The following is a 24,076-nucleotide window of genomic DNA, read 5'->3' as shown; positions in this document are numbered from 1 at the left end:
CTTTTGTCAATTTATGTACTGATGTGCAGGCCAAGACAAGTCTGACCCAAGGACAATATCTTGGGTTATTGTTATTAAAGGCATAATATGGAATTTAAAAAAACACAGTGTCTAACCAGCTGCTGGATATCAGCTGTGTTTCATTTTATAGCCTATTTCAAATAAAGCTTACTGTTGAAAGCACAATTAGCTGTGGTATTGTAAATAATTTAAAGATGATTTATTAACAAAAATTAAGTGGATACAATGACATGAAGAAAGTGTCTACCTCAGCTAACAGTGTGTTATTAAGGGTAAAGCGGAAGACTCCTCACCAAGTCACCATAAAACTTCAAAAGATGAAACATTCTAATAGAGAATTGTCAGAGTGAGCTTTCATCATTAACTTTGCATGCTTCTTGTTAAAAGAAATAACATAATCTATTTGTTTTATCAGTTAAATTATATATTTGTGTAAACAGGTACAATGATAGAAATCTCTAACATAATATTTTGCACATAATGTTTCTGTTCTGTGATCTTATCAGATTTCTTTCAACATTTTCCTTGTATTTCCACAGAATCAGAATACTTTTACAACCTTTCCCGTAAGTCAACCTCAGCAGTCTCAGTGCCACTCAACAGACAATTATTTGTTATGATGTTTCCTTAATTTACTTGTGTAGCTAACCTGCTTTTTAGTGTACAGTACATACTGTGGAGTGTAGTTAGGAATAGGTAACACTGCATTTTTATTACAGCACTTGTTGCCCTCTAGTGTTCAGATAATCTATGGCACCCAACAGTTCATACATACATATACACTCACCTAAAGGATTATTAGGAACACCATACTAATACTGTGTTTGACCCCCTTTCGCCTTCAGAACTGCCTTAATTCTACGTGGCATTGATTCAACAAGGTGCTGAAAGCATTCTTTAGAAATGTTGGCCCATATTGATAGGATAGCATCTTGCAGTTGATGGAGATTTGTGGGATGCACATCCAGGGCACAAAGCTCCCGTTCCACCACATCCCAAAGATGCTCTATCGGGTTGAGATCTGGTGACTGTGGGGGCCATTTTAGTACAGTGAACTCATTGTCATGTTCAAGAAACCAATTTGAAATGATTCGAGCTTTGTGACATGGTGCATTATCCTGCTGGAAGTAGCCATCAGAGGATGGGTACATGGTGGCCATAAAGGGATGGACATGGTCAGAAACAATGCTCAGGTAGGCCGTGGCATTTAAACGATGCCCAATTGGCACTAAGGGGCCTAAAGTGTGCCAAGAAAACATCCCCCACACCATTACACCACCACCACCAGCCTGCACAGTGGTAACAAGGCATGATGGATCCATGTTCTCATTCTGTTTACGCCAAATTCTGACTCTACCATCTGAATGTCTCAACAGAAATCGAGACTCATCAGACCAGGCAACATTTTTCTGTCCAATTTTGGTGAGCTCTTGCAAATTGTAGCCTCTTTTTCCTATTTTTAGTGGAGATGAGTGGTACCCGGAGGGTTCTTCTGCTGTTGTAGCCCATCCGCCTCAAGGTTGTGCGTGTTGTGGCTTCACAAATGCTTTGCTGCATACCTTGGTTGTAACGAGTGGTTATTTCAGTCAAAGTTGCTCTTCTATCAGCTTGAATCAGTCAGCCCATTCTCCTCTGACCTCTAGCATCAACAAGGCATTTTCGCCCACAGGACTGCCGCATACTGGATGTTTTTCCCTTTTCACACCATTCTTTGTAAACCCTAGAAATGGTTGTGCGTGAAAATCCCAGTAACTGAGCAGATTGTGAAATACTCAGAAATAATTAATGATTAAAACATTGCCTATAAAGCATAAGGAAGTTCTGATTCAGTGTGCAGGTACTATTCTATTGTGTATTCCTTGCCCTTATTTAACAAACAGACTACCATCTTCTGTTGACAAATCAAATAGATCTCACCAAACTGATCAATTTGTAGCGCGAGCAGACATTAAATACTGAATTTCCACAGTGTGATATTTTCTTTCATGTTGGGAAAGTAACCATCTGGCTTTAGGCTGACTGCTGTTTTTTTTTCGTTTTATCCAACATTCACTGACATCCACAAGGTCAGGCAGCTGACTGCTTCCCACAACAGGTCGCCATGTTCATCCCTGACACTCGATGTGTGTGTGTGTGTGTGTGTGTGTGTGTGTGTGTGTGTGTGGTGGTGGGGGGGGGTTGGGCCACTGGTAACAAGACAAAGTCCTTTTAAGATTAATATGAGGAGAATAAATGAGAGAAACTCTGATAAAGCATGCACGCAATAATTTGGATGCAATCTGTAACTGCTGTGGGTCTCATCCAAATGAAGCACCCTTGCCGCATGACAAAACAGAAAATAATGGATGTTATGCAGCTCACTGAATGATAAAATTGTTCTGAGGAGGCACACAAAGGTTATTCAAGTGGATTTACTGTTGAATTTGGGTTTAATGGGACCCAGGGGACTGCAGGGCATCACAAGTGTGATAGTGGATGAGAAGTGACTAACTTCTTGGGTTAATATGTAATTTTGGTGGAGCCAAGCTTGATAGAGGATAGGTTGGAGGGTAATGTATAGCCCAGGTGTTACTTTTCAGTTCATTCATCGGCCTGACTAGATTGCAGAGGACTTCCACGCCTCAGCTATCAGAGGAGAAGCTGGACAACTTCAGGTTTGCATACATAATTTTCTTGCATTTTCAGTATACCTGTGCATAACCGTTTCACTTAAAACAACAATTTCCCTCCTCAGGCACCAAGGTGTCAGAGGCCATCTTTGTCTCTGTCCCCTAGGCTCAGTAACTGGAATCTGTCCCTGCCGAGTGAAAGAGTGCAGGGCCTGGCTGGTTACTGCACCCAGGGGCCGGGCTACTCTCCAAAGGGCACATTATCTTCACTACAAATACAATTCATTGTTTGAGACTTGCAATCAAATGTGACTAAATGTGTTGTCTGTTCTAACTTCTGGATCAAATGATTCGTCTTTGGTTTTGTTTCCCATGCTGATATACAGTAAGAATTGTGAAAATCCTCTGCATTAGTGGGAAAAGCTGTGGTCATTTCCAAAGTATTCAGAGATGAGAACATGAGCAGCAGCTGCCAGATGGCAGAATTATACTCAGCTGCAGCATTATTCTGTTGTTTAAAATATGTGTATATTATTAATTTAATGATGATCATTACAACAATTTGGGATTGGTGTTTCAGGTTAGTCTCACTAAAGTCTGGTCCTTTTCTTTTGCCTAGTTCCATCAAAAAAATCCCAGCCACTCCTGTGTGTAAGCATAGACCTGGTTTTCCTGCGTATCTATACATCTCTCTGTTCCAACTCTATATTTTCATAAAGCATATAGAAAGGAAGATAACCATAAGCCAACCAAACAGCATCACAGCATTTTTTTTTTTATACATGTCACTGCTTGAAAGAAAGAATTCAGCTTTGGCTCTCATGCTTTATGATGGCTCTCACAGCCTCACAACAGCAGATATTATCAAGTTTGACCACTAGTTGGGAAAAGACATTAATTAATTAAGTTAAGAGTGTGGTCAAACATGTTGCTCATGCAGGTGCTGAATGCAGAAGCAGACCCAAGTAAACAGAATCAGATCAAAGGGGAAATGACGAACAGGCACTTGTATTTACTGTAAAATATGAACAATCAGTGTTGGGCAAGCTACTTGGAAAATGTAGTGAGCTAAGCTACCAGCTACTCTACATTAAATTAAGCTTCACTACACAGAAGCTATCCCCCAGTGAAATGTAGCAAGCTAAGCTACAGCCCCATGGCAAAAGTGTATATACACACACGCGCACACACACACACACACACACAGTATAGGCCTAGTTTATATTGAACCAACTTCATTCCACAGTAGCATAGAAGAAAGACTAAAAACCTGCTCCAAACAGTGTGTGTGCGCGCGCACAAGAGAGCTAAATCAGACACACAGAAACTCTCCTGCTTATTGCAATATTATTGCAGCTAAATGTATTTCCTCATGCAACAAACAAGAACCATTGTTGTTTGTATAAAGTTACTATTATCACATTATTATCCGTAATATTATTTGTTTTTTTAATAATTGTTCCTTTGAAAAAGTCTACTGCTTGTCAAAAAACAAGACATATTTTCAATGTAACATATTTTGTGTTTGTTTTTGGTTGTTTTTTTCCCTCTTTCTTTAGTTTTTATAATGTAATTTCATTGTTTATTAATTATATACTTTTTAATTGTTTATAAATGAATTAGTAGTGCTTTGGCAGCATTGCAACCTAAACATTCATGGCGTTAGGCCAGAGAGAGAGAGAGAGATAGAGAGAAACTCTCATCTCATGGAAACAACTTTCTGCCACAACATATCAAAGTTTCCTCCTTACTAGAGGAAGAGGTGGCCAGGCTGGACCCTGACCCTTCTCACAAGAGGTGTTACAATAACTATCACAGTAGAAAGTAAACTCAATCGCGCGTGTCTTTATTTCACTACAGCAAGTGATCAGCCCAGTGATGGGTACGTGATGTCACCGTCACGCGGAAGCGCTTCTGCCGGCTGCACGTACAGGTCCGTGTGTCGCGGTGGCCTCACTTACTGATCCTTCAGAAATGCTTCAGAAAGTGTAGTAGTGTGTGTGGAAGCTACCGCGCTACTCTGTCAGTAAAAGAGCTTCGTTACTGAAAAGCTATTTGATTTAGAAAATAGCGACACTGCCACCAAGCTACTGAGAAATGTAGTTAAACTTCTTGTAGCGACGCTACTGCCCAACACTGTGAACAATGCCTTTGGTAAGACATTTTATTTAGTGCATATTCCTATATACTATGCAGTTGCATGTAATGCAAGAAGAGCAGTAACTGTGAGAGCTAAAAATGAACGCCTACTGGCATACTGACCTCTGACTTTTACAACACACCAAAACTAGCAAGTGCATAATTTAAAAAGTCTTGCTTGCCTTGCTCTGGGAAAAAAATCTGCTGGTATACTGTGGGTCTACGTGAATATATCGTGAAAGATTTAAAATATTCTTCTACTGTAGAATGTAGGACAAAAAAAATTCTCCCGAGTAGATGTTCCGCCCCCTCACTGTCAAAACATCTTTGATTATGAACTAATGACAACATTCTTTACATGTACGTGGGACCAGAAAGTAACATGTGTCATGCTTAAGACACTGTATAATGTGTGCCTTCTCTGCCAGCCTGTAGTGTAACTGCCTCACCTTTAACCTGTAAGTCAAATTTCAAAGATTCCCGAGAGGTCACTGCTATTATAAGACAACCATTGCCCTGGCACCTCACACACTCAACACACCACATAACACTACCAAGAGGAGCAAAGTATCAGGTTCACATGGCACAGTAATTTGGGTCTTTTTTCCCCCCTTGGAGCTGTTGATTCAGGTGTAACTATTGTCCACAGCTGGGGTGTTGTCACGTTGCTGCAGCTTTGCAAATTGTTTATTTGCCTTTCCAGACTTTCTTTAACCAGCTGTTGCAGTTTGAAATCTGTGGGGGTAAAGAAAATGTGTACAGGGAGACTTTACACCAGACTGCTCAGGTGTGGCAGTGCTTTCTTTTTCACACAAAACACCCAAGTAAATAATATAGATATTTTAACTTTACTTGCCTCTCATTAGCACAAAAAAACATGAATAAACTACCCACAGCTATATGATCTGCAGACTAAAGGGTAAAAAAAGGAAAAAAGTGTAATTTTTCACAATAAATGTTATCTACAATTTGATTTTTAGTCTATGAGCACATTTATCCATGACAAGCAAATAATGTGGCAGTGCTGTACAAATGTCCAGGATTACATGAAATGTACATTTCACCTTGCAGGAAGTTGTAATATTTAACTGCAAAAAGTGTCTAGTGGTTTGCAATAAACTGTTTTATGCTCAGTATGCTTCAACCAATGAGTCATATATTCACACCAACTAGCTGGAAGCGAGCAACCTGGTGATGTCTCTTTAAAGAGCCTGGGGTGGCTTCCTCTGAGGAATGTGTGCACTGGATAATGAAAGTGTTGGCCCAAAAAGGGGGCGCCCCTGATGACCCCTTCTACTCTCAAAATTCTGTTAGAGGTCAGTTTGTGACCTACTGGTGTCAGAGTGACGGATAAGCTGCAGAATGTCACATGGTAGTACCCAAAACAACTTACAAGCAACAATAATTCACACTCTTAATACTCCCAAAACTACAATTGTTTATTTTGGATTATCCTTCATGTAGAAATACTTTGTACACATTTACATTTTTCATTTGAGAGAAACTAGTGTGAGTTTCCAATCAAACTAAAAACACTCAAGAGCTCTAGCATACATCGAAGCGGTCTAATTTCCACTTCTACTATCAGAAGGCTTAGCATTTCTAGATATGTTTCAGCTTGAACACACGGAGGGAGAAGTTCAGCCTTTTCAATATTTATAAAGTGGGAAATGATGCCATAAATAGATTAACAACAAGCGTCTCCTCGTGAAATGCTACAAAAAGAATAAAAAAATAAGGAAATGTGGAGATAAGTCAACCACTTTAAATGTTCAGTTGCTGCACATTCAGGTCTGTGCTGAGAATCTACTGTCCTGTTTCTCTTAACAATAGAGATCCAGGTCAGCGTGCAGTGGAAACGTCCAGCATCAGTGGCTCGTGCCTGTCCAGAAAGCTCTCCGTGCTGTAGCTTTAACACCTCACCCCCAATACCGGCAGGGTTGAGAGACCCACTGGCTGCATGTGAGGGGTGGGGGTCCTATTCCTACATCCCTGGCCTAAATTAGGCCTTCACAACCCATCTAAAAATAACAGAGAGAGCAAAACAGCAAGAGGAACACAGAAACAGGGTCTGTGTTCACATACACTGTGCTGTGTTCAGAGTGAAGAGTGACTGAAAAAAAAGTAGCACAGTTCCTGTATGGGAATTTATCCGTGTGTGTGTACATGCTTATGTGTGTATTTCCAGTGGGTTAGGGGCTGGAGAAAGGACTCAGTACATCCCATCCTCATATATGTCCGTTCGCAAGCAGAAGAGGATCCCTCCACCCAACATGAAGATGGTGGCTCCCCAGCCGAGCCCGTAGCCCCAGTTGAACTCGTGATAAGTCTGAAGAACTGTTCCGTCGATGAACTTGATTGGGTAGAGGACCAGAGCACAGGCCTGCAGAACCACTGGAACCAAAATATAGTCAGACACAAGATTTTACTGGAAGAAAACTTTCTTGTTTATTACTAATCAATAATGAAAATGTTTAGTCACAGCCCTGCTTAACACCATCAGTACACCATTACAATACTCCCACTACTATTTCTAGTACTACAAATTGTTCCACTACTGCTACCAACACTATTACAAAACACAAATGTTATTCCTCGTGCTTAAACACTACTACAACAGTATTTGTGCTACTAATTTCACTTCTACAACCACCATCGCTACAACTTTTACCACTACCATACCCCTTACTACTACTACTATGACTGATGCCATCATATTATGATACCGTTGCAAGTACCATAATGGCTATAACTGAAATTACTGCAGGTTCTATTTTTACCTGATGTTTTTTTTTTTCACTTCTCATAATTTTAACGTTTTTCAAAAACCTGTTCCTCCTTCTGGTCCTGTTACTGTGAACACCTCTGCTTTTTCTTCCTCTTCATATTGGTATCTTATTTATACACACTTTTAAAGTCCTCGTTTCACACCTTGCCAAGGAGTATGTTTGTGCATTCAGAGATCGCATTTAGTCCATAAAAATTCACAGTTCAAATAAAAAACAGGACGTTAAAGACCTGCTTCATGTAAAAACAGATCTGACAGCTAATGCACTGCTGTAAAAGCAGAAATGTGTTTTCAAAAGAGTCTGAAGGATTTTCAGCGTTGGAAAAGAGAACCAAGAGTCACTGATGGTAACCAGAGAATGGCTTTATAAAGTGATAATTTTCCTCAAGTCTGTGTTTTTCCTGCTTCAGGTCATCATCAAAATGATCCTTTCTAAATTATTAATTTTAAATTAATATTTTCCCATGACAAGTACGACAATGAAAATTGTGAGCATTTTTAGGAACCTGTAGATGAAAACATCAATATGTCAAAACAGGCTTGTGTAATTTTCTTCCTCAGTGAGCCTTGTAGTATTGACATTTAGTGTGACTCATCAGTACCAAACTTTTCTTATTTTACTGCACCTCTAAAAAACTAACACTAATCAGTCTCAAATATTTAATTAAAGAAACAGTATATAGGAGATTTGAGGTGTCATTTCATTGATTTGTTACTCTTGATTTATGTGATTCTAAAACTAATGTTGTGTATTAAACAACAGTAAAAGATATTTAGCCTGATGCATTTTGTTGACAAGCACATACAAATAATTTCATTTTCATAGGACTTTTTAAGCGAGGACCAAAAAGTGCTTTCCAGGGTAAGGTTAAAATGAAATGTAATAACAAGACATAAGATATATTTTAGCATAAAAGGCAAAAACCCTTTTCAAGAAAAACAATCTTTGTATGACACACCTCCCAGTGGGTTTCTTGCTCAGTGGAAAGTGGGGACTCTTTTGAAGTGGCCTGTCTTTTTTCCTCTGACTTAAATATCCCAAAGTGCAGCTCCTTTGTTTTGTGAAATGTGGAACAATTTTCCAACAGTCATCGTTATTCTTTTGACCTTCATGAAGGAAAATTACTTTAATGTCTCCATCATTGTGAATACCTTTTCCCTTTAAATCATTCAGGACCATGAACTATCGGTAGCAAATGTGTTGGCGTGTGAGTGTACGTGCATGTGTGCGATCAAAGGCGTGCTGTGGCCTATTTTCTCTAACAGCTACTTCAGATCCTTTACGTGCATGCTAGGTGACTCTTGAGGAATGGGTTAGGGGTTTGTGTGACTATGACTTTCCTTCCTATTCTTCCTACAGGACGGAGCAGTGGGCGTGCAGGATGACCGACAGCAGCCCAAGAATGTGGCGATGTTGATGGAGCCCAGACAGAGCTAGCAGCCTGCTGAGGTCATATTTCCGGATAGAAAACAAATACCACACAGCCACGGTCCTGCCAAGGGGCATTTAACAGTCCAACCCCACTGCTACTGCGCTGCTGAAAACTGCGCGCCTGTACAGAGATCTTATTCTCACAAGGCTCTTAAAGCAATTATACACAGGAAAGGATAACACTGTATTCCCACTCTTTTCAGTAAATGGTCACCAGTCAAAGGCACAGCCATTAAGTTGACTGCACACACTGGTCCTTTGTGAGTGACAGATGTCTTTCAGAGACAGACAAAAACCCCTTACATTTCCCCTGGAAAGTTAGATTAAACACTATTCTGCACCGTTTGACAACATTATATATTATTAACATCTCTGCTTGTCCCAACCATTCGGTCTAATCTATTATATCGGCCACACCAATACATCAAAAGGAAAAAACTAGATGTATTGGCAATAATTTTATGCATATTTCGGCAGTAGTATATCCTCTTCCTACTGACATATTTGGTGTCAACAACACATTGTGGATTTTAATTTAAACTTAACAATGTCTTTCCACACACCACGGGTTTGAAACAATGGACACACCACACCACAGGGAATCTCAAATGTTAAATAATTAGTTTGAGATTGTGGATAATACATTTATTTGCTTTCTTGTTGAGAATTAGATGAGAAGATAGCCCGACTCTTTCCAAAAGTAAGAAAAGCTGCCTACCAGCCCCGCTACAGCTCACTAATACACAGGTTATATATCTTCTCTGTTTAATCCACACTGTGGTGGTTGTACAGGAAGTTATGTGTCAGACTATTGCTTGTCCAGGAACAGTAGGGTTTTTTGCTTTTGGACGGAGCCAGGCTGTCTTCACGCTAAGCTAAGCTAATCTTAGCTAAGCTGAGCTAAGCTAATTGGCTGCTGGCTTTGGCTTTCTATTTATTGGACAAATAGGAGTGTGGTATCAATCAAAAGAAAGCAAATAAGTGTATGGCTTTCACAAAATGTCAAACTATTCCTTTTAGTTTAGTCTATAGGCACCATGTAAAAATGTGTTATGCATAACAGGATATCTGTTTCTTATATAATAAAATTTTGTTTTGGAAACTGGCAACTGGGCACAGGTGGTGAGAGGTTAGTATTTTATCCCTATTGTTAAAGTAAAATAAGCACAGGCTATGAGTCAGTTATTACAGTGCCTGTATAGTAGATGGAACAATGTGTCTTGACCGCTAAACCTTGGTTTATATGTTTTATAGATAGATCCTCCCCCCACCAGTGTCAAAATTCAGCTTCACCCAAAGGACCTTCTCACAAAGCATGCAGGAGAAGAGCAGTCCAATTATGATGCAGGGCTGGGTGAGGAGTCTGTGGTGGCTTTTTCCCCCCTCAGTGACTTCACTTTGTTGGTAAGTCTGCAAATTCTGCGGCGGCTTTTTCTTGGCCCGTGAGCCGGCAGTTCCCCAGACTCCACACCACAGAAAAAATTAGCTCAACCAGCAAGCCTCATTCAGCTGCTTCTTTCCTTCTGTACCCTTCTATTTAATGTAAGCACTGGAACAAAAAGCCCCCTGTCTATTATGGAAATCATTGTGGTTGTGGTGAACGTACATATGCCGTCTTTCTGTTTTCAAATGTGAATGAGCGTGATGCGTTGGAACATTGGATAAACAGTCATGCGGGGCAGAACAGTGCAAATGCTTTAAGAACTTTTGGTGGGGTAGAAAGGAAGAGAAAGACGTACCTGCAGTGAAGAGGAACACAGCTACGGTGCGGTAGTGCTGTCTTTGTGTCCCTCTGCAGAGGGAAATCAGGGCCACCAAGAAGGCCACCAGAGTTGCCACGGCTCCGGCCACCAGCAGCACCAGGGTGGCAATCTGCCAGTCTGCAGGACGAGACACACGCAGGTTAGAGTGGAGCATCCCAACAAAAGCTCAATTCACAGGACAACACTGTTGAATGGAACCGCTGTGTTGACAAACACAAAGCGAGAGCTAATTCCACAGAGTGAAGTGAGTGAAGCAGAATGGACTCAGGCCTGCACGGACCATCAGCAAAACCTGATTAGTAACTCGGTAGCCACAGTCATTAGATTAAATATGCAAAATGTACCTGCAAGTCATCAGTTGTCAACAGCTGCCAACCTGTACATGAAGACATTAAAACAGCTGTTTCCTTTAAATGTTGTCAGTATTTTCAGATGTAATATAAAGATGTATGTATAGTATAGTGTAGAAGGCAAAGCAGACCAAAATAAATCAAGGACAGGTTTACTATATTTATGTAGATTTTTACATGAAAAAGTACTATATTTATTTCTTGGTGCTATGTAATCATTACTGTGCACTCCAAATATCATGTGTAAGCGTGTACAACACTGTGACATCTCCATGGAGTTTCTGCTTGTGGCTGCCAGCCTTTTCCGTGTCGGTTCAGCCGTGGTGGCTTTCTAACAGCACGTTTGTTCTATTTATTCCAAACAAACTCCAGTTGCTCCTGGTGGAAAAGTAAAACTCACTTCCTCTGCGTCAGAGGATTTGTCCCTGGAAAGACCTACACAACACTAGTTTGTTAAAGCATTTTAAAGCTTTTCTGAACTGAGCTTAGCTCTGTATTCAGTAAAGCACTGATACAGAGTCTGAAACCAGAAATGTATTCAGAAAAAATGTGAAATATTTCCAATTCTGCCTGCATTGTGTATTCCCTCTTTGATGGCCCACTTTTCAGTGTCAGAAGAAAGCCTAACCTCAAAAGACTCAACTCAAAGGGAGAATTTGCATTTGGTGAAGCTAACAACCTCAGCGAGCAATCTTCGCTGGGTGTGTCTCTCTCTCTTTGAGCTCCTGATTAATTTGTCTTCAGGAGGGTAAAAAGTAACTTTTCCCTAATGACACATCTGAACTCGATTTTATTTCCCCCTCATAACATCTTTGGTCCATTATGTGGTTATAATTTTGGTTTGGTCAAAAAAAAAGTCAGTATATTTTCCTATTGCTCACCACTTACTATTTATTCTGTATCTGCCAGATTACATCACTCCAACAATAGACTGTGGGGTAGAAAATGTGTATTTATTTGTGAAGAAATGCACAAATAAAGAATGTTTTCACAAACAGTTGTCTTTGTGCTATTTATTAAAAGAGAGTAACAGAATAAGTTAATTCGGCTGAAGGACAGAGCTCTAAACACTGTAGTGTATGCAGAGAGTCTGACAAAAGATACAGATAACCAAAAGCATATATTGCTACCACACAGATAGGGAGGAACATCAGTGACTTTAGCAAAATCCTTTCTCAGCCTTGAGCCACATTGGGAGGGAAAGAAATATGTCTTTCTCACATGAACTGACTCCTCTTTATTCTCCATGCTCCAAAACAAATTTCATTGTACCAAAACACAGGTGCACTTTAGAATATACAAATGGCCATACTACTTAAAAGGTTACAGAATTTCATAACAGCATTAAAGACTTTACAAATCCATACAAGGTAATGATTAATTTTCCTCTTACAGACTGAAATTCAAGAATCTTGGGATGGTTATGAGAATATGTGCGTAATAAATCTGCTTTGCCTTTTGGTGAACTTCCCCTTTAACCTCAACACGCCCCTCTACTGTTGCTTTAATGAGCTCTGCAGACACTCAGAGCAACAAACCCACCTCCTATTCACCCCAACACATTCCTCAACATCAGAGAGCGGTCAGTCACATCGAGGCAATGTTTCCCTCTACATAGCTGTACATGTTTGCATCTGTGATTGTGGTCAAAGTGCACCAAAAGTCTCTCTGGCCAGTTAATATTTATGAACTGCTAAAATCCTAAATATTTTTCATACTTATGGAAACCAGTAAGGACAAAACTACTAAATGTTCTTTAAATTTGTATTTAATTTTATATGGTTTGCTATTAGTCTTTTTATTACTATTTTAACAGCCAACTACAGTATGTTTAACAGAGACAAAGCTCCAGCTAATAACAACCCAACCTCCTGTACCAGCCTCCAGCCAAATGCTGGTAAATCTGGTACTTTTAATGTGGATTTCCTCCCCTGGTGAGGAAAGGAAGGGGGGTTGGAGCCATAAACACTTCTGTCATGTGGCTTCTCTGCCCAACAAAAGGCAACCTGGTGGGTCCAGTGATGCTAATGATGGGGAAGATGGTGACTGTGTCTCCTCAGACCCAGATCAAATGTTCTTGTTCTTTCTTATCCTAATCATGGAAGCTGACATTGAATTGAACTTCAAATAGTGTTAAAGCACTGATGTCAATATTTAAATGTAACAGTGATTCACTAAGCCTTTGTTGACTGAGTCACCAGTCACAGTCACTAATTGTCACAAAAAATCAACATGGTTTGAACTCATGCGTGCTGAAGTTGCTCATGAATCAGTCCAACCTTGCTGGCTGAGCAGAGCATCACAATGTGTTTGTCACAGTGACACCACGTCACTGCTCTGGTATGAAGAGAGGATATGTTTCAGCCGCAGGAGAAAGCCATGATACCTCAGCTTCTGTGCAGAGACCAACAAGCCGACTGAAACAAAAACCCGCCAGGGGAGATGATGGGCAAAGCTGCCAAACACATTTTCCTCCTTGTTTTTTAGCAAATAGGGTGTGCAGCCTTTGCGTGGCCCTAAAAACAGACCCTGAAACAAACCACTGATAACATGGCAGTGTAAAACCATCTCTACAACATACACGGATGGCATTGCTTTAGGTATTATTATATAACTGGCAGAGTTTTCCCTTAAAAAAGTACGTTACTACACTACAACCTTGAGATCACAGCTTTCTAAACCATGGGGCACCTTTTCTCAAAACAACATCATCCTAACTCCGAGTACAGAAAGTTATAAACAACAAAGGACGGTGGAATAAACCAAACCCCGACTCCTACCAGATGTGAGGGTGGAGAAGCAGCTCCACTGAGCCTCCTCCGTCGGATGCCGTGCCTCGGACTGGGAGCAGGACTCCCACAAAGAGAGTGAGAAATGCTCCGCGGTGACCCAGGCTGGGCTCAGCAGAGCCACCACGTCCAAACACAGCGCCAGAAAGACGCACAGCAGAGCGATGAGCTTGAAGGGCCGGAACACATACACCTCGTTCACAGACATCTTCTCATAACAGGATACACCGCTGCAGGTCAGTCAGGGTGAAGTGAGCTCGCTCGCGGTCCGTGTGCGTCTTTACCCACCATACCCTTCACTGCTTTGTGTGTGTGTGTCCAGCTGGAAAAGTTTATAGGGAGACATCCGGTTAGCTCGGATTTTCAAAATAATTGCTCTTTTGTTAGGTCACTTCATAGGCTGGTTAATTCTGAGATTACCAGAAAAATATTTCCAATAAACACGATTTCAATTAAATATAATTTCATGTAATTGTTATTTGTTATTTATACGACTCAGTGCAGAGAAGACCAGCCCTCAATTGCTGTGCTTTTATTTTGAAAGTCGCGTTAGGAAATGAGACTTGGTTACGGTCCTCGGAGGCAGCAGCGTCCTTTCAGAGGGTTGGCGAGCTGGTCCAAAGAAGTGCTTGAAGTTGTCCACACACACGCGCACACAGAAACACACAGACACACACGTTTGCAAGAAGGTCGTAGGGTAGTGTTGGGTAAGACGCCCCCCCTAAGCTCAATGTCTATTTGCTGACACATAAAATAATATTTTATAGGGGTTTTTTTGTATCTTGGAGATGGTCATGCTTAGGGTAACATAATATAAAGTAAAATAAATACCTACAGTTGAGAAATTAATTAGAATTTAATCAGATGTAAATTTTAGGAGAAAGGCATTTTTCCCAGCTGGTGGGGTAAGATTTTGCTCAATATTGTTTGAATAAAACCAGCTATGATTCACCAAGTAGAATTTAATTATATTTTATCAGGAATGTCAAAGATGCAGAAAATGTTTAAAATGTTACTCATTTGGACTTCACTTTGGTTTTAATCGCCTTGCACTTCTTTCCAAGCTGCTTTGCACCACATGGACATGGTCATCTGCTACATTTTTAAGGGACCGCCATTTTTTCAAAGGTAAGATGTTTAATTCAGTTTAATTATTGTTAGTTAATGAAAAAATTATAACCAAGATGTAACAAGTAACAGGTAGCTAACATGCGTTACTACAGGTTACCAAACATTCCAACTTTACTGGCTGTGAAAAAGTGTCAAAATATAAGTTTGTCTATAGTGATTCTAAGCCAGCCTTTGTTCGTTTCAATGTCAGAATTTCATGTAGAACATTATATATAATGCCCAGCTAATCAAATTTTTCTGGCCTTGGCACAAGCTTCCACCCCTCCTCCCCCATAACAAGCTAGCTAGCCTTAGAGACTGCATTAATGCACAAATGTAGTAACGTTAACGTTAATTACAAATTAAATTTACTGCATTTAGTTTTCTCAGGCAAATTGTACTGAAGAAAAAAAAAATTATTGAAGAAGTTGGATATTTTCGGGGCAGCTAATGTACAGCTCATAATTCACTGTATCAGCACTGCTGCTGGCTGGCTTTTCCAACCCAGACATAACATTACTCATAATGACAAAGCACAATCACAATAAAATCTAGGCTATTTAAGATTGTATAGCCGCTATATGCTTGACTCAAACTGTTAAAGTAGTTCCTTCACAATTAATGGGTTTAATTACACTCAAACAAGGCATTTAAAAGTGTTGTAAGAACAATATGTAAACTTGTGATATTTGAGGCTTTAAAGCTGGTTTCATTATTTGTCTTTTCCAGACTCTCAGGCTTCTGAACCTCTTCCACTCCAAGGGCGGAACCATGGGGTTGAGGCAGTGAAGGCTATCCTACTCAAGGTACCCTTCAATGACTATTATGTTTTCTAATGTCCTATTCTGTAATCCAGTCTGCCACTGAGCTCTATGTACTTGCCTCTTAAAAGAAGAGGTCAATATTTTGGGTATTTCTCTTTAAGAGTTAGATTTTCTTTACCAGTCTTCTGTACTATAAATATGAAGCTAAAACCAACACGATAGCTTGTCGTAAAAAGTGGAAGATTTTCTGACTTTGTTGAAAGGTAACAAAATGTGCCTACCAGCACATGTAAATCATACAAAAGACAAGGTGTAAACTGTTGTGGTTTTATGGGAGTTTATGTGGACCACCTCCTGGGTAATGGCAGGATGTGTTTCATTAGAATGGTCCATGGGACAGCACATCAAGGATTCTTGGGGTTTATTTAGCAGTAATATCAGACACCTAGTCTAAGAAAATTGCAGCTTCAACAGAAAATCATCACAGTCCATTTTAGCACTGTGGATGATTTTTACACCATGAACTTGAATTATGTTTGTTTGTTTGTAATTTTAGGCTCCAAGCAATCCTAGCATCAACATGACCATAGATGCTGTTATTCAGTGTTGGTGAACCTTGGGGAATCTACAGATCAACTTTTAAAAGAGCATGATGTAAGTTGATGAACACGTTAAAATACAAGGATTGATTTAATCTCCAAAGATTTTATATTACAAATACTTACAACTGTGACCATTTTTTTGGTTTGTTAGTGATCTGAATGATTGCTTACCTGGCATGAAAATATTATTTTGCAAGTGCATTATCTCAATTTTTTTTTGTCAAAGTGTTGGAAGCAATTTAGTAGCTGTTCAATTAGGACCTTCTTCTTTGGTTGTATAGTATTAAATACACAATGTTCTTGCTATTTCAGGATGCTGATGAAGACAGTGTGTAACAGGACCTTGCTGTAAAAAGGAGGAAAATCAACATCATTAAAACTACTACGTCAGAGGGTCCTGACGATATCGGTATCGTGGTAGAGGGCATGAAAATTCTGATTGCTCTGGGTAACTTTCCAAGGGCTCCATGGTCGTTGGTTTGGCATACAGTGAATCTTGCCTATCCCAAGGAACTCAGGTACACGTTTGAATTCTTCCAGAAACTCCTTCTCAAGCTGGATTGCTTAAAACTGTCCCCAAAAGTGAACAGCCTCAAGAATAAGCTACTAGTTTAAGAAACGGGACCCTCACAGAATGAAGTGGAACCATTAAGTCATTGTCCAAACTGTCACATGATGACCCACTCACTGTGGAGGAGCTACAAACTGTCACTGAAGGAGACATTCTCCGAGTAATATTTGATGACTGAGTTGAGATGTTGCTTATTCCATCAGGAATCCCATCCACTGTGGAGGAGCTGCAAATTGTTGTGAAAGAGTCCTTTGGAGTTCAGTTTTCAGTATTTAAACTTTTAGATTACTTTACTCTCCATAAAAGTGACCAAATTAAACATAAAGACACCATAAAGACTGTACACACTGCTCTGTCTGTTCTAAACTTGATTTCACTTGATGAAAGTTTGGGCAGTGCTTTTGAGCAGTTACGTAACTGACTAAAAAATTATTGAGTTTCAAATGGTTGCTTATCAAAAAAACTGGCCATACTCATTTGATGGGTATGGAATTTTGTTTTAGAGTTAATATGGCCCAGGCAGGAGTGTTGTGATTGTAGGTTGTGATTCCACTGTGTACACTAAGGATGCAAATTTGACATAGGCGATTGTTCAAGTGAGAACTAAAAAAATATTTTGCAGTCTGAAAACATTGTCTTAATCTAAATGAGAATCTAAAGCAATGCTGTAATGTGGTAATGATCCAGCAGATGGCAGACATGTGACATATTGGATGCTAAAGCCCACAAAACTACCACACTATTCCTGTTATTACTCCCTCTTACCACCAATATACAATGCTTTGTATAATTATTAGTAGTAGATGACATTTTATGAGCAGTAGCAGTAACAGCAGCAGGGTTTATATGGACACATTGACCACAAAAGACATGAAAAATCCAGTGCTTGCTGAAAATTGTTGCGACATAATAAGAATAGAGCTGTCTATTAGCTTGTTGGTCTTTTCTCTTAATCCTGTTTTGGCTTCGTCACACAGCCAGTGTGTAGGCCGAGCTCACTGATATTTTTACCTCCTTTGGGAAATAATTCTTTGATCCACACTCAAACGCATGTTGAGTTTAATATCTCTTATGAACAGCTACAGAATAAAAAAAACCCACCCAATTAATCCTGCAAAATGAAATGACAAGTACAAAGTTAGATATGACTTCAACGCACTTTAATATTCATTCAGTCTACATGTCCTGTGAAATATTTCCATCTTCTGGTGAACAGAATAACTGCAGGTTATGAGCTCAGGCAGGACTTGTGGAATAATTACTCACTCTCCTATGTGTTGTACAAATTTTGGAGCATGTGGAAATGTTTCACGAGCAGCTATGAACTCATTAACAAGGGATAAATAAAGTTATGGTTGGCAATCAGTGACTGGCTTGATTACTGATCATATTAATAACATGAGCAACAAATGTGGATGATCAGATGGAAATGAGACGATCCAAATCTTCTCCTAATCACTTATGTTCAGTGACGATGATTACTCTTGCAGTACCGAAAGAATGGTCATTGATGCCATACCTTCAACTGCCACACCAAAACAGAGAAAAACAGGCGAAAATCATTTGTAATATCTTTAGTGTCAGGCTGCCCATCACGGTGTGTTTCTCAGCTGTTTTGACATGGATCCAGGCAGTTAGTGAGTGAATACATTTTCCACAGTGAGAGGAGATAATAAAACATCCAACTCAAGAGCCTTTATTAGCATTTGGAGACCTCTTCTAAAATGTACTTGTCAGACCTTCCTCTTCACACATTTTTGGTGGAGTGATTTATTGACCAACTGTCATGAATCTGTTTAATAATAATACCATGATGATGAAAGGGGCAACTAGTTTACTGAATGTGATCTGATTTGCTTCCTTCCTCCTTAGGTATAGAACATATATCTTCTAGATCCATGTGTCTTTGACTTAGATGGCATATCTGATTTCTATCAATAAGTTTGTATACCTCTCTACTCTGTGTGGCCTGTCCTTTATAACAACCTGTCTTTTCCCCTTTCTTCTCAGTTTTTTCTAACTAAGGAAATCCATTGCCTACTGCAAATAAAATGCACAGTTATATGGTAGTATATCAGAAAAAACCCAGAATGTCTGTGCAAAGGAGGGATTTGCTCTAACATTTCTGTTGTATTGTATTTCAACTCCAACCACTAGTTTAATCTATTCACTACAAGTAAATATTCTGAGCACAGCATTTGCTCTGCAAATAAAGTTCTCCAGTGTAAAGAACAAACAAAACTGATTTGAGTACTTTGAATTACACCTCTGCTGCCTTCTTGCCCAGCTTGGTTAAATCCTACCCCTATCATTTGCCTAGATTAGAGGTTTTCAGTCTATCTGACATAATGAGAGTTTCAGACTAATGCCACCCTTCTCAGTCCTAATGGTGCTGCCAAGCTGCCAGCAGGACATCTGAGTAGGGGGAATCTAGTATTAGGCGTATCCATGGACAGAGCATTGCTCATTTCCTTTAAATGCCCCTCCTCCCCGACAGAATAGGCAGAGCGCTCTGTCATCCTCCTCCAAAAGCCCCTCATTAGAAAATCTGCAGAGCAGACAAAGCTACTTGAGACGGCACAATGGTGACTCCCCACATGGTGATTTGAAAGAGCATAAAGGAAATCCAAGTCATGTCTGAATTTTTTTGGATCCTCTCTCCCTGACTTTGACTTATCCACTGAGCCACCAACCTTCTGTTCAGTTTCATCCACCGCATTTTAAATATTCAGGAGAGATTGCTGAGACCCCCACATGCCAACACAGGGACTCACATGGCTGGTTTATGCATTTTCTCCACGATGAAGACAACAGAGCAAATAAAGTAACAAAGAGGTAAAGAGAATGAGATGATGGAAGAAAGTAGGAAAAGGGTAGAGCATTTTTTTTTAAAAGTAAACACATGACGATGACTCACATCTCTGATTCAGCATAATTTACGATGGTGATGATGATGATGAAGAAGAAGAAGGTTATATCGTGACTCGGAGGAAGAAAAAGCTTCTTTACAAAATACTCATCACATGACGTCATCCTCTATTGCTCACCGTGGTCTTCCTGGAGTGGCTGCAGCTGATTAGGCTCAGAATAAGCCTCTCAAGGTTTTTCCAGCTGTGAATAAGCTTCCATGGTAACTGATGAGGCTTTGTTTAATAATGCTGCTATTACTACAGAGGTCTGTCCCGCTCATCTCCCTCTTTACCGTAACAACATCACACCATCACGAGTCATGCCATGGTCAGACTCTTTGAGCAGATGGATTTAATAAAATAAATAAATAAAAACATTTAAAAACTCTCATGGATCAGGAATGTTAGCCCACACACTCTCATTCATTTTCTATTTTCTTTTATAGTGTTGTGGAATTTAATTCTCCAAAATACGTATTATAATAGCATTTAATTATAATATATAATTTTTACTATACATCACAGTTACCTTGTACCATGTTAGCATGCTAACATAATGCTACTAAGCACCAAATTACAGCTGAGGCTGATGGGAATTACAGTCTTAACCTGTTGATGGTGTTAAATGAAAAGTCATTGATGGAAAGTAAATAGAGTACATTTCTCCAAGTACTTTACTTTAGTATGTCTATTTCTGCTACTTCCTGCACTAGGCAAATATTGTACCTTTTACTCTACTACATTTATTTTTATCATGTCAGTTAATAGTAATTTTGCAGATTCAGATTCATTAATAAAACAATCAACAAATACAGTATAGTGTATTATAGGTTAAGATAGTGTGCATGAATAATTGCAATCCAATACTAAAATGTATTTTTCTGAAATGGGTCATTCTGCATAATGAGTGCTTTTACTTTTGGTACTTTAAGTATATTTTGATGCCAATGTCTTTGTACTTTTAAGTAAAAGTTTGTGTAACACAGTCCTTCTACATTGTGGTATTGCTAATTTTACTTAAGGAAAAGATCTGAGTACTAGTTAAGGGATCACCAAAGTTTTTAAAGTTCATCCTGAGTTGGACATTAATTATTTGTAGCAATTTTCATGCAATCCATCCAATAGCAGTAGAGTAACGATTTCATTGGACACTGTAGCTTGTTTAGCTCGTCACTGTCCCTCCTTGTTTAACTGTTACACTGTAACACTAATCACATGCAGCAGCACATTCAGCGTTGTCTCCTGAACACCACGGTCATCAGAGCACATTGGTTGCTCAAAGTCACCTTGAAGCACCCCCTGTTCAAATGTTTTCAGGAGAGTTGCATTTTCCCCCCTTCAAGGAGTATTTCATTGTGTCCTCCAAGTCAGTCCAGCATACAAGTGCAACCCAGAGCAGCTGTGTTTGAAGTGCCTTGCTCAAGGTCATGTTGACAGTTAGTGTTAAGGGAGGCGACAGCATGTCTCCTTTATTTCCTGAACTCTGACTGAGCAGCTTGCCAGGGGATTTAAACTGATGGCTTTCCATTTTCAAGTTTATCCTCATGACTACTGCTGCTGTAGTGACTCTGCAAAAACGCTGAAGTGGGTTATCAGAAGAACTGTGATAGATTAATTCGGACTGCTGAGATGAAGGATTTCTCGCAGCAGCATCAACCCCATCATCATCACTGTCTCATCATATTGTGATTTCGCATTACAACAAATTGGAAGAGACAGCAATTAAGGTCACGAAGACTGAAGGCCACTTATATTTTGAGAATCCTCATCAGACAGTTCTACTCACTGGTGTGCAGAAGTGTCAAATAAGGGCCTCATTTGTGTTAAATTTTCACAAAATTTTAGAATGACAGATGTATTTATGAGAGACGCCAGTGATTGTGTTCTCTATGCAAAGCCCTGCTTCTTGGCTTCACAGTCACTTTGCAGTCCCACTGTGTTCCTGGATGTCCACCTGTCTCTCAGTGGCCTGGCCACTCTGGGCCTGTCTGCCAGCTTGTGGACATCTGTTTACTTCCTCCTCCATCAGTCGTCATGGCCGCAAACACCCCCAACTATCGCCACCAGACCCCTCCCCTCGCTGGCCGGCCTTCCCCACCCCACTCTCGTCCTTCCCCCAGACACCAGCTGTGAACCACTTATGCTCATCCTGCAGCCCACCTCATTCAGCCTTGTCATATCGGCGGCCAGCACAGCACTCTTGCTGAAATTGTCACTGTACTTGGCTGTTTGTACTGGTTTGCTGACCCACAAATCACCTTATTTAAATACACGCACTAAAACTGGCTGAAACTGGGTGTATGTCCATTCAAGTTTAAAAAAAACCCCAAATTAGATATGGTAAATTGTGCAAATGGTTAAATTGTATAGAGATAGGCAAATGTAGTTTTAAATATCCATTGTATCTGTTTACCACGCATGACATGTCACACTATAACAGATGTGATCCTACTGACTTGAAACATTGAATATGTACACTGTGTAGCTCACTGTTCGGGTTGATCTACACTTTATGATGTTTTTATTAATTTATTTGGAAATAGTTTGTTAGTAAATTGGGCATAAAAAAACTAGGCATAACTAACAGGAAGGACATTTCACCAGAAAGGCATTCTATGTTTGAGACGCAGAATGCGTCTCCAAATCGTCTGTTATTATGAGGCTCTTTATTTGAAAGTTATGATGTATGAACGCATGTTAGGATATTTCAATTTTATCATCTTGAATAATTTCAGTGCATCAGAACTTTAATTCATTGGCAAAACATTTTACCCTAATCTTTTTATGCCTCATGAATAGAGGTTTGTAAGGCCAAAAACATACAGTAGACACGTGTGTCTCTACGGTATGTGTACAGTGCGTATGAAACCTCTGTGTTTACACTGACAAATGGTGATGCAGTTGAACTGTCAGCCCAGGATTGGTTGTGCTTTTATGGATGGCATTTTAGCACAGTATAATGTATACTGGATAATGTTTTATGTGTTTCAATTTCCCTTTCTGTTCAAACTCTAAATCTGTGCGAGCAAAAAGTACATATTGAGAAGATTTCTTTTCTTTAAATCCAAGCCATACAGTCCTCTAACTGTAACAAAGCATTATAAGATGATTTCATAGCCAAACAAGGAATTATGTGACCAGCTTTTGAAAGTTGCTGAGTACATGTTTAGTTTTGGCATGAAACACTGTGTGACACGGCACCCGACAGAGAGCCAAAAATCCAAATCTGATCCTCTTCCCATATGCCCCCAAATTAATAAACTACCTCCCGCACTGACACTTTCTTCTCTGTCCCCTCTGACAGACTACAGACAGTGGGCAGCAGCCCTTTGGGAGCTCACTGAGGGAGGTGTGGAGCAGCCAGTGATCAGAATGAATTAGAGTTATGCATGACATGCAAAGGAGAGGCTCCAGAATGTGACAACAGCTGAGTTTTAAAGTGAAGCTTTTCCGCCTGAGGGGAGAGGAATAGATGACAAAGAAGGTGCAGCCTGCTGTGAAAAGAGTCAACTCCTTTTGTTGGCTTTTTAAAAGCAGAGAACTGTTATCTATTGGTCTTCTCAGTCAAAGCAGCTGGCTACTCAGTGATGTCTATAGGCATCAAGGCAGAACAACTAATTAATGAACATGGTTGCCACAGTATAAACCATCTTTGCACCTGACCCTTCTTAGTATCCTCACACCTTCAGCAATTCAAATCCCATGTGCAACTATGTTGATAACGGAGACAAAAGAGATCTGCTTCCTAAATTAAATTTCTTGCCACTTTTTGCAATATTTTTGTGTAGCCAGATTTCAAGCATTCACTTACATTTCTTGCTCCCCCCAAAAACATTATTTTCACTGTAATTCATTATAGATGTCATTTGTTTTTGCCTCTGATTTTAATCCACAAGATCCACTGGGAATTAAAATAATAGTAAAACAGTAAATTATTGTGACTGCATATTATGTGGATTATGATGCCAATAACCCACAAAATGAGACAAAATCACCAGAAAAGGGTATAAAGACAGCAAACCAGGCCTTCTTAAACTATCCTTTTGTGCACTAATTTTCACCTTCTGTTTGCCCTAAAGGCAGTCCTGTTTAAGCATTAGAGCAAAAATGAAATTGCTGGAACCTTATACATTTGTATCGTGGCCCAGTTTTGAGGCCCAGAGGTCATTACTGACATCTCTGAAGCTCTACGTCTCACCTTTCCCCGTGATATCAGCGTGAGCAATCCT

At 39.8% G+C, this 24,076-nt stretch overlaps 1 protein-coding gene and 1 long non-coding RNA gene across 2 annotated transcripts; one reads left to right on the top strand and one right to left on the bottom strand.

The window, feature by feature from the left end:
* Positions 1-6,187: 6,187 nt before the first annotated feature.
* LOC119895809 (transmembrane protein 47-like) lies at positions 6,188-14,187 on the bottom strand. The gene is made up of 3 exons (XM_038709144.1): positions 13,883-14,187; positions 10,729-10,869; positions 6,188-7,163 (listed from the first exon to the last, which is right to left on the bottom strand). The coding sequence occupies exons 1-3, from the start codon at positions 14,097-14,099 to the stop codon at positions 6,982-6,984; spliced, it is 540 nt and encodes a 179-aa protein (XP_038565072.1). The 5' UTR covers positions 14,100-14,187; the 3' UTR covers positions 6,188-6,981.
* Positions 14,188-14,857: 670 nt separating this feature from the next.
* LOC119894835 lies at positions 14,858-18,304 on the top strand. Its single transcript, XR_005442979.1, has 4 exons — positions 14,858-15,019; positions 15,731-15,807; positions 16,322-16,419; positions 16,680-18,304. It is a non-coding gene; the product is annotated as an uncharacterized LOC119894835 (long non-coding RNA).
* Positions 18,305-24,076: the final 5,772 nt, after the last annotated feature.

The sequence above is a fragment of the Micropterus salmoides genome, unplaced genomic scaffold, assembly GCF_014851395.1.
Source record: "Micropterus salmoides isolate LMB-PRFRI ecotype aquatic unplaced genomic scaffold, ASM1485139v1 Ms_hic_scaffold_9, whole genome shotgun sequence".
Classification (NCBI taxonomy): domain Eukaryota; kingdom Metazoa; phylum Chordata; class Actinopteri; order Centrarchiformes; family Centrarchidae; genus Micropterus; species Micropterus salmoides.
The sequence above is the reverse complement of the archived record's forward strand: the minus strand, read 5'-3'. Positions and strand labels throughout refer to the sequence as shown.

Bases quoted from the DNA above. Each gene is read 5' to 3' on its own strand.
- LOC119895809 (XM_038709144.1), bottom strand. From the start codon at position 14,099: ATGTCTGTGAACGAGGTGTATGTGTTCCGGCCCTTCAAGCTCATCGCT. The intron at 10,870-13,882 runs GTAGGAGTCGGG...CTCGTCCTGCAG, and splicing joins CTTCTCCACCCTCACATCTG to ACTGGCAGATTGCCACCCTG. The intron at 7,164-10,728 runs GTACGTCTTTCT...TTTTGGTTCCAG, and splicing joins TGTGTTCCTCTTCACTGCAG to TGGTTCTGCAGGCCTGTGCT.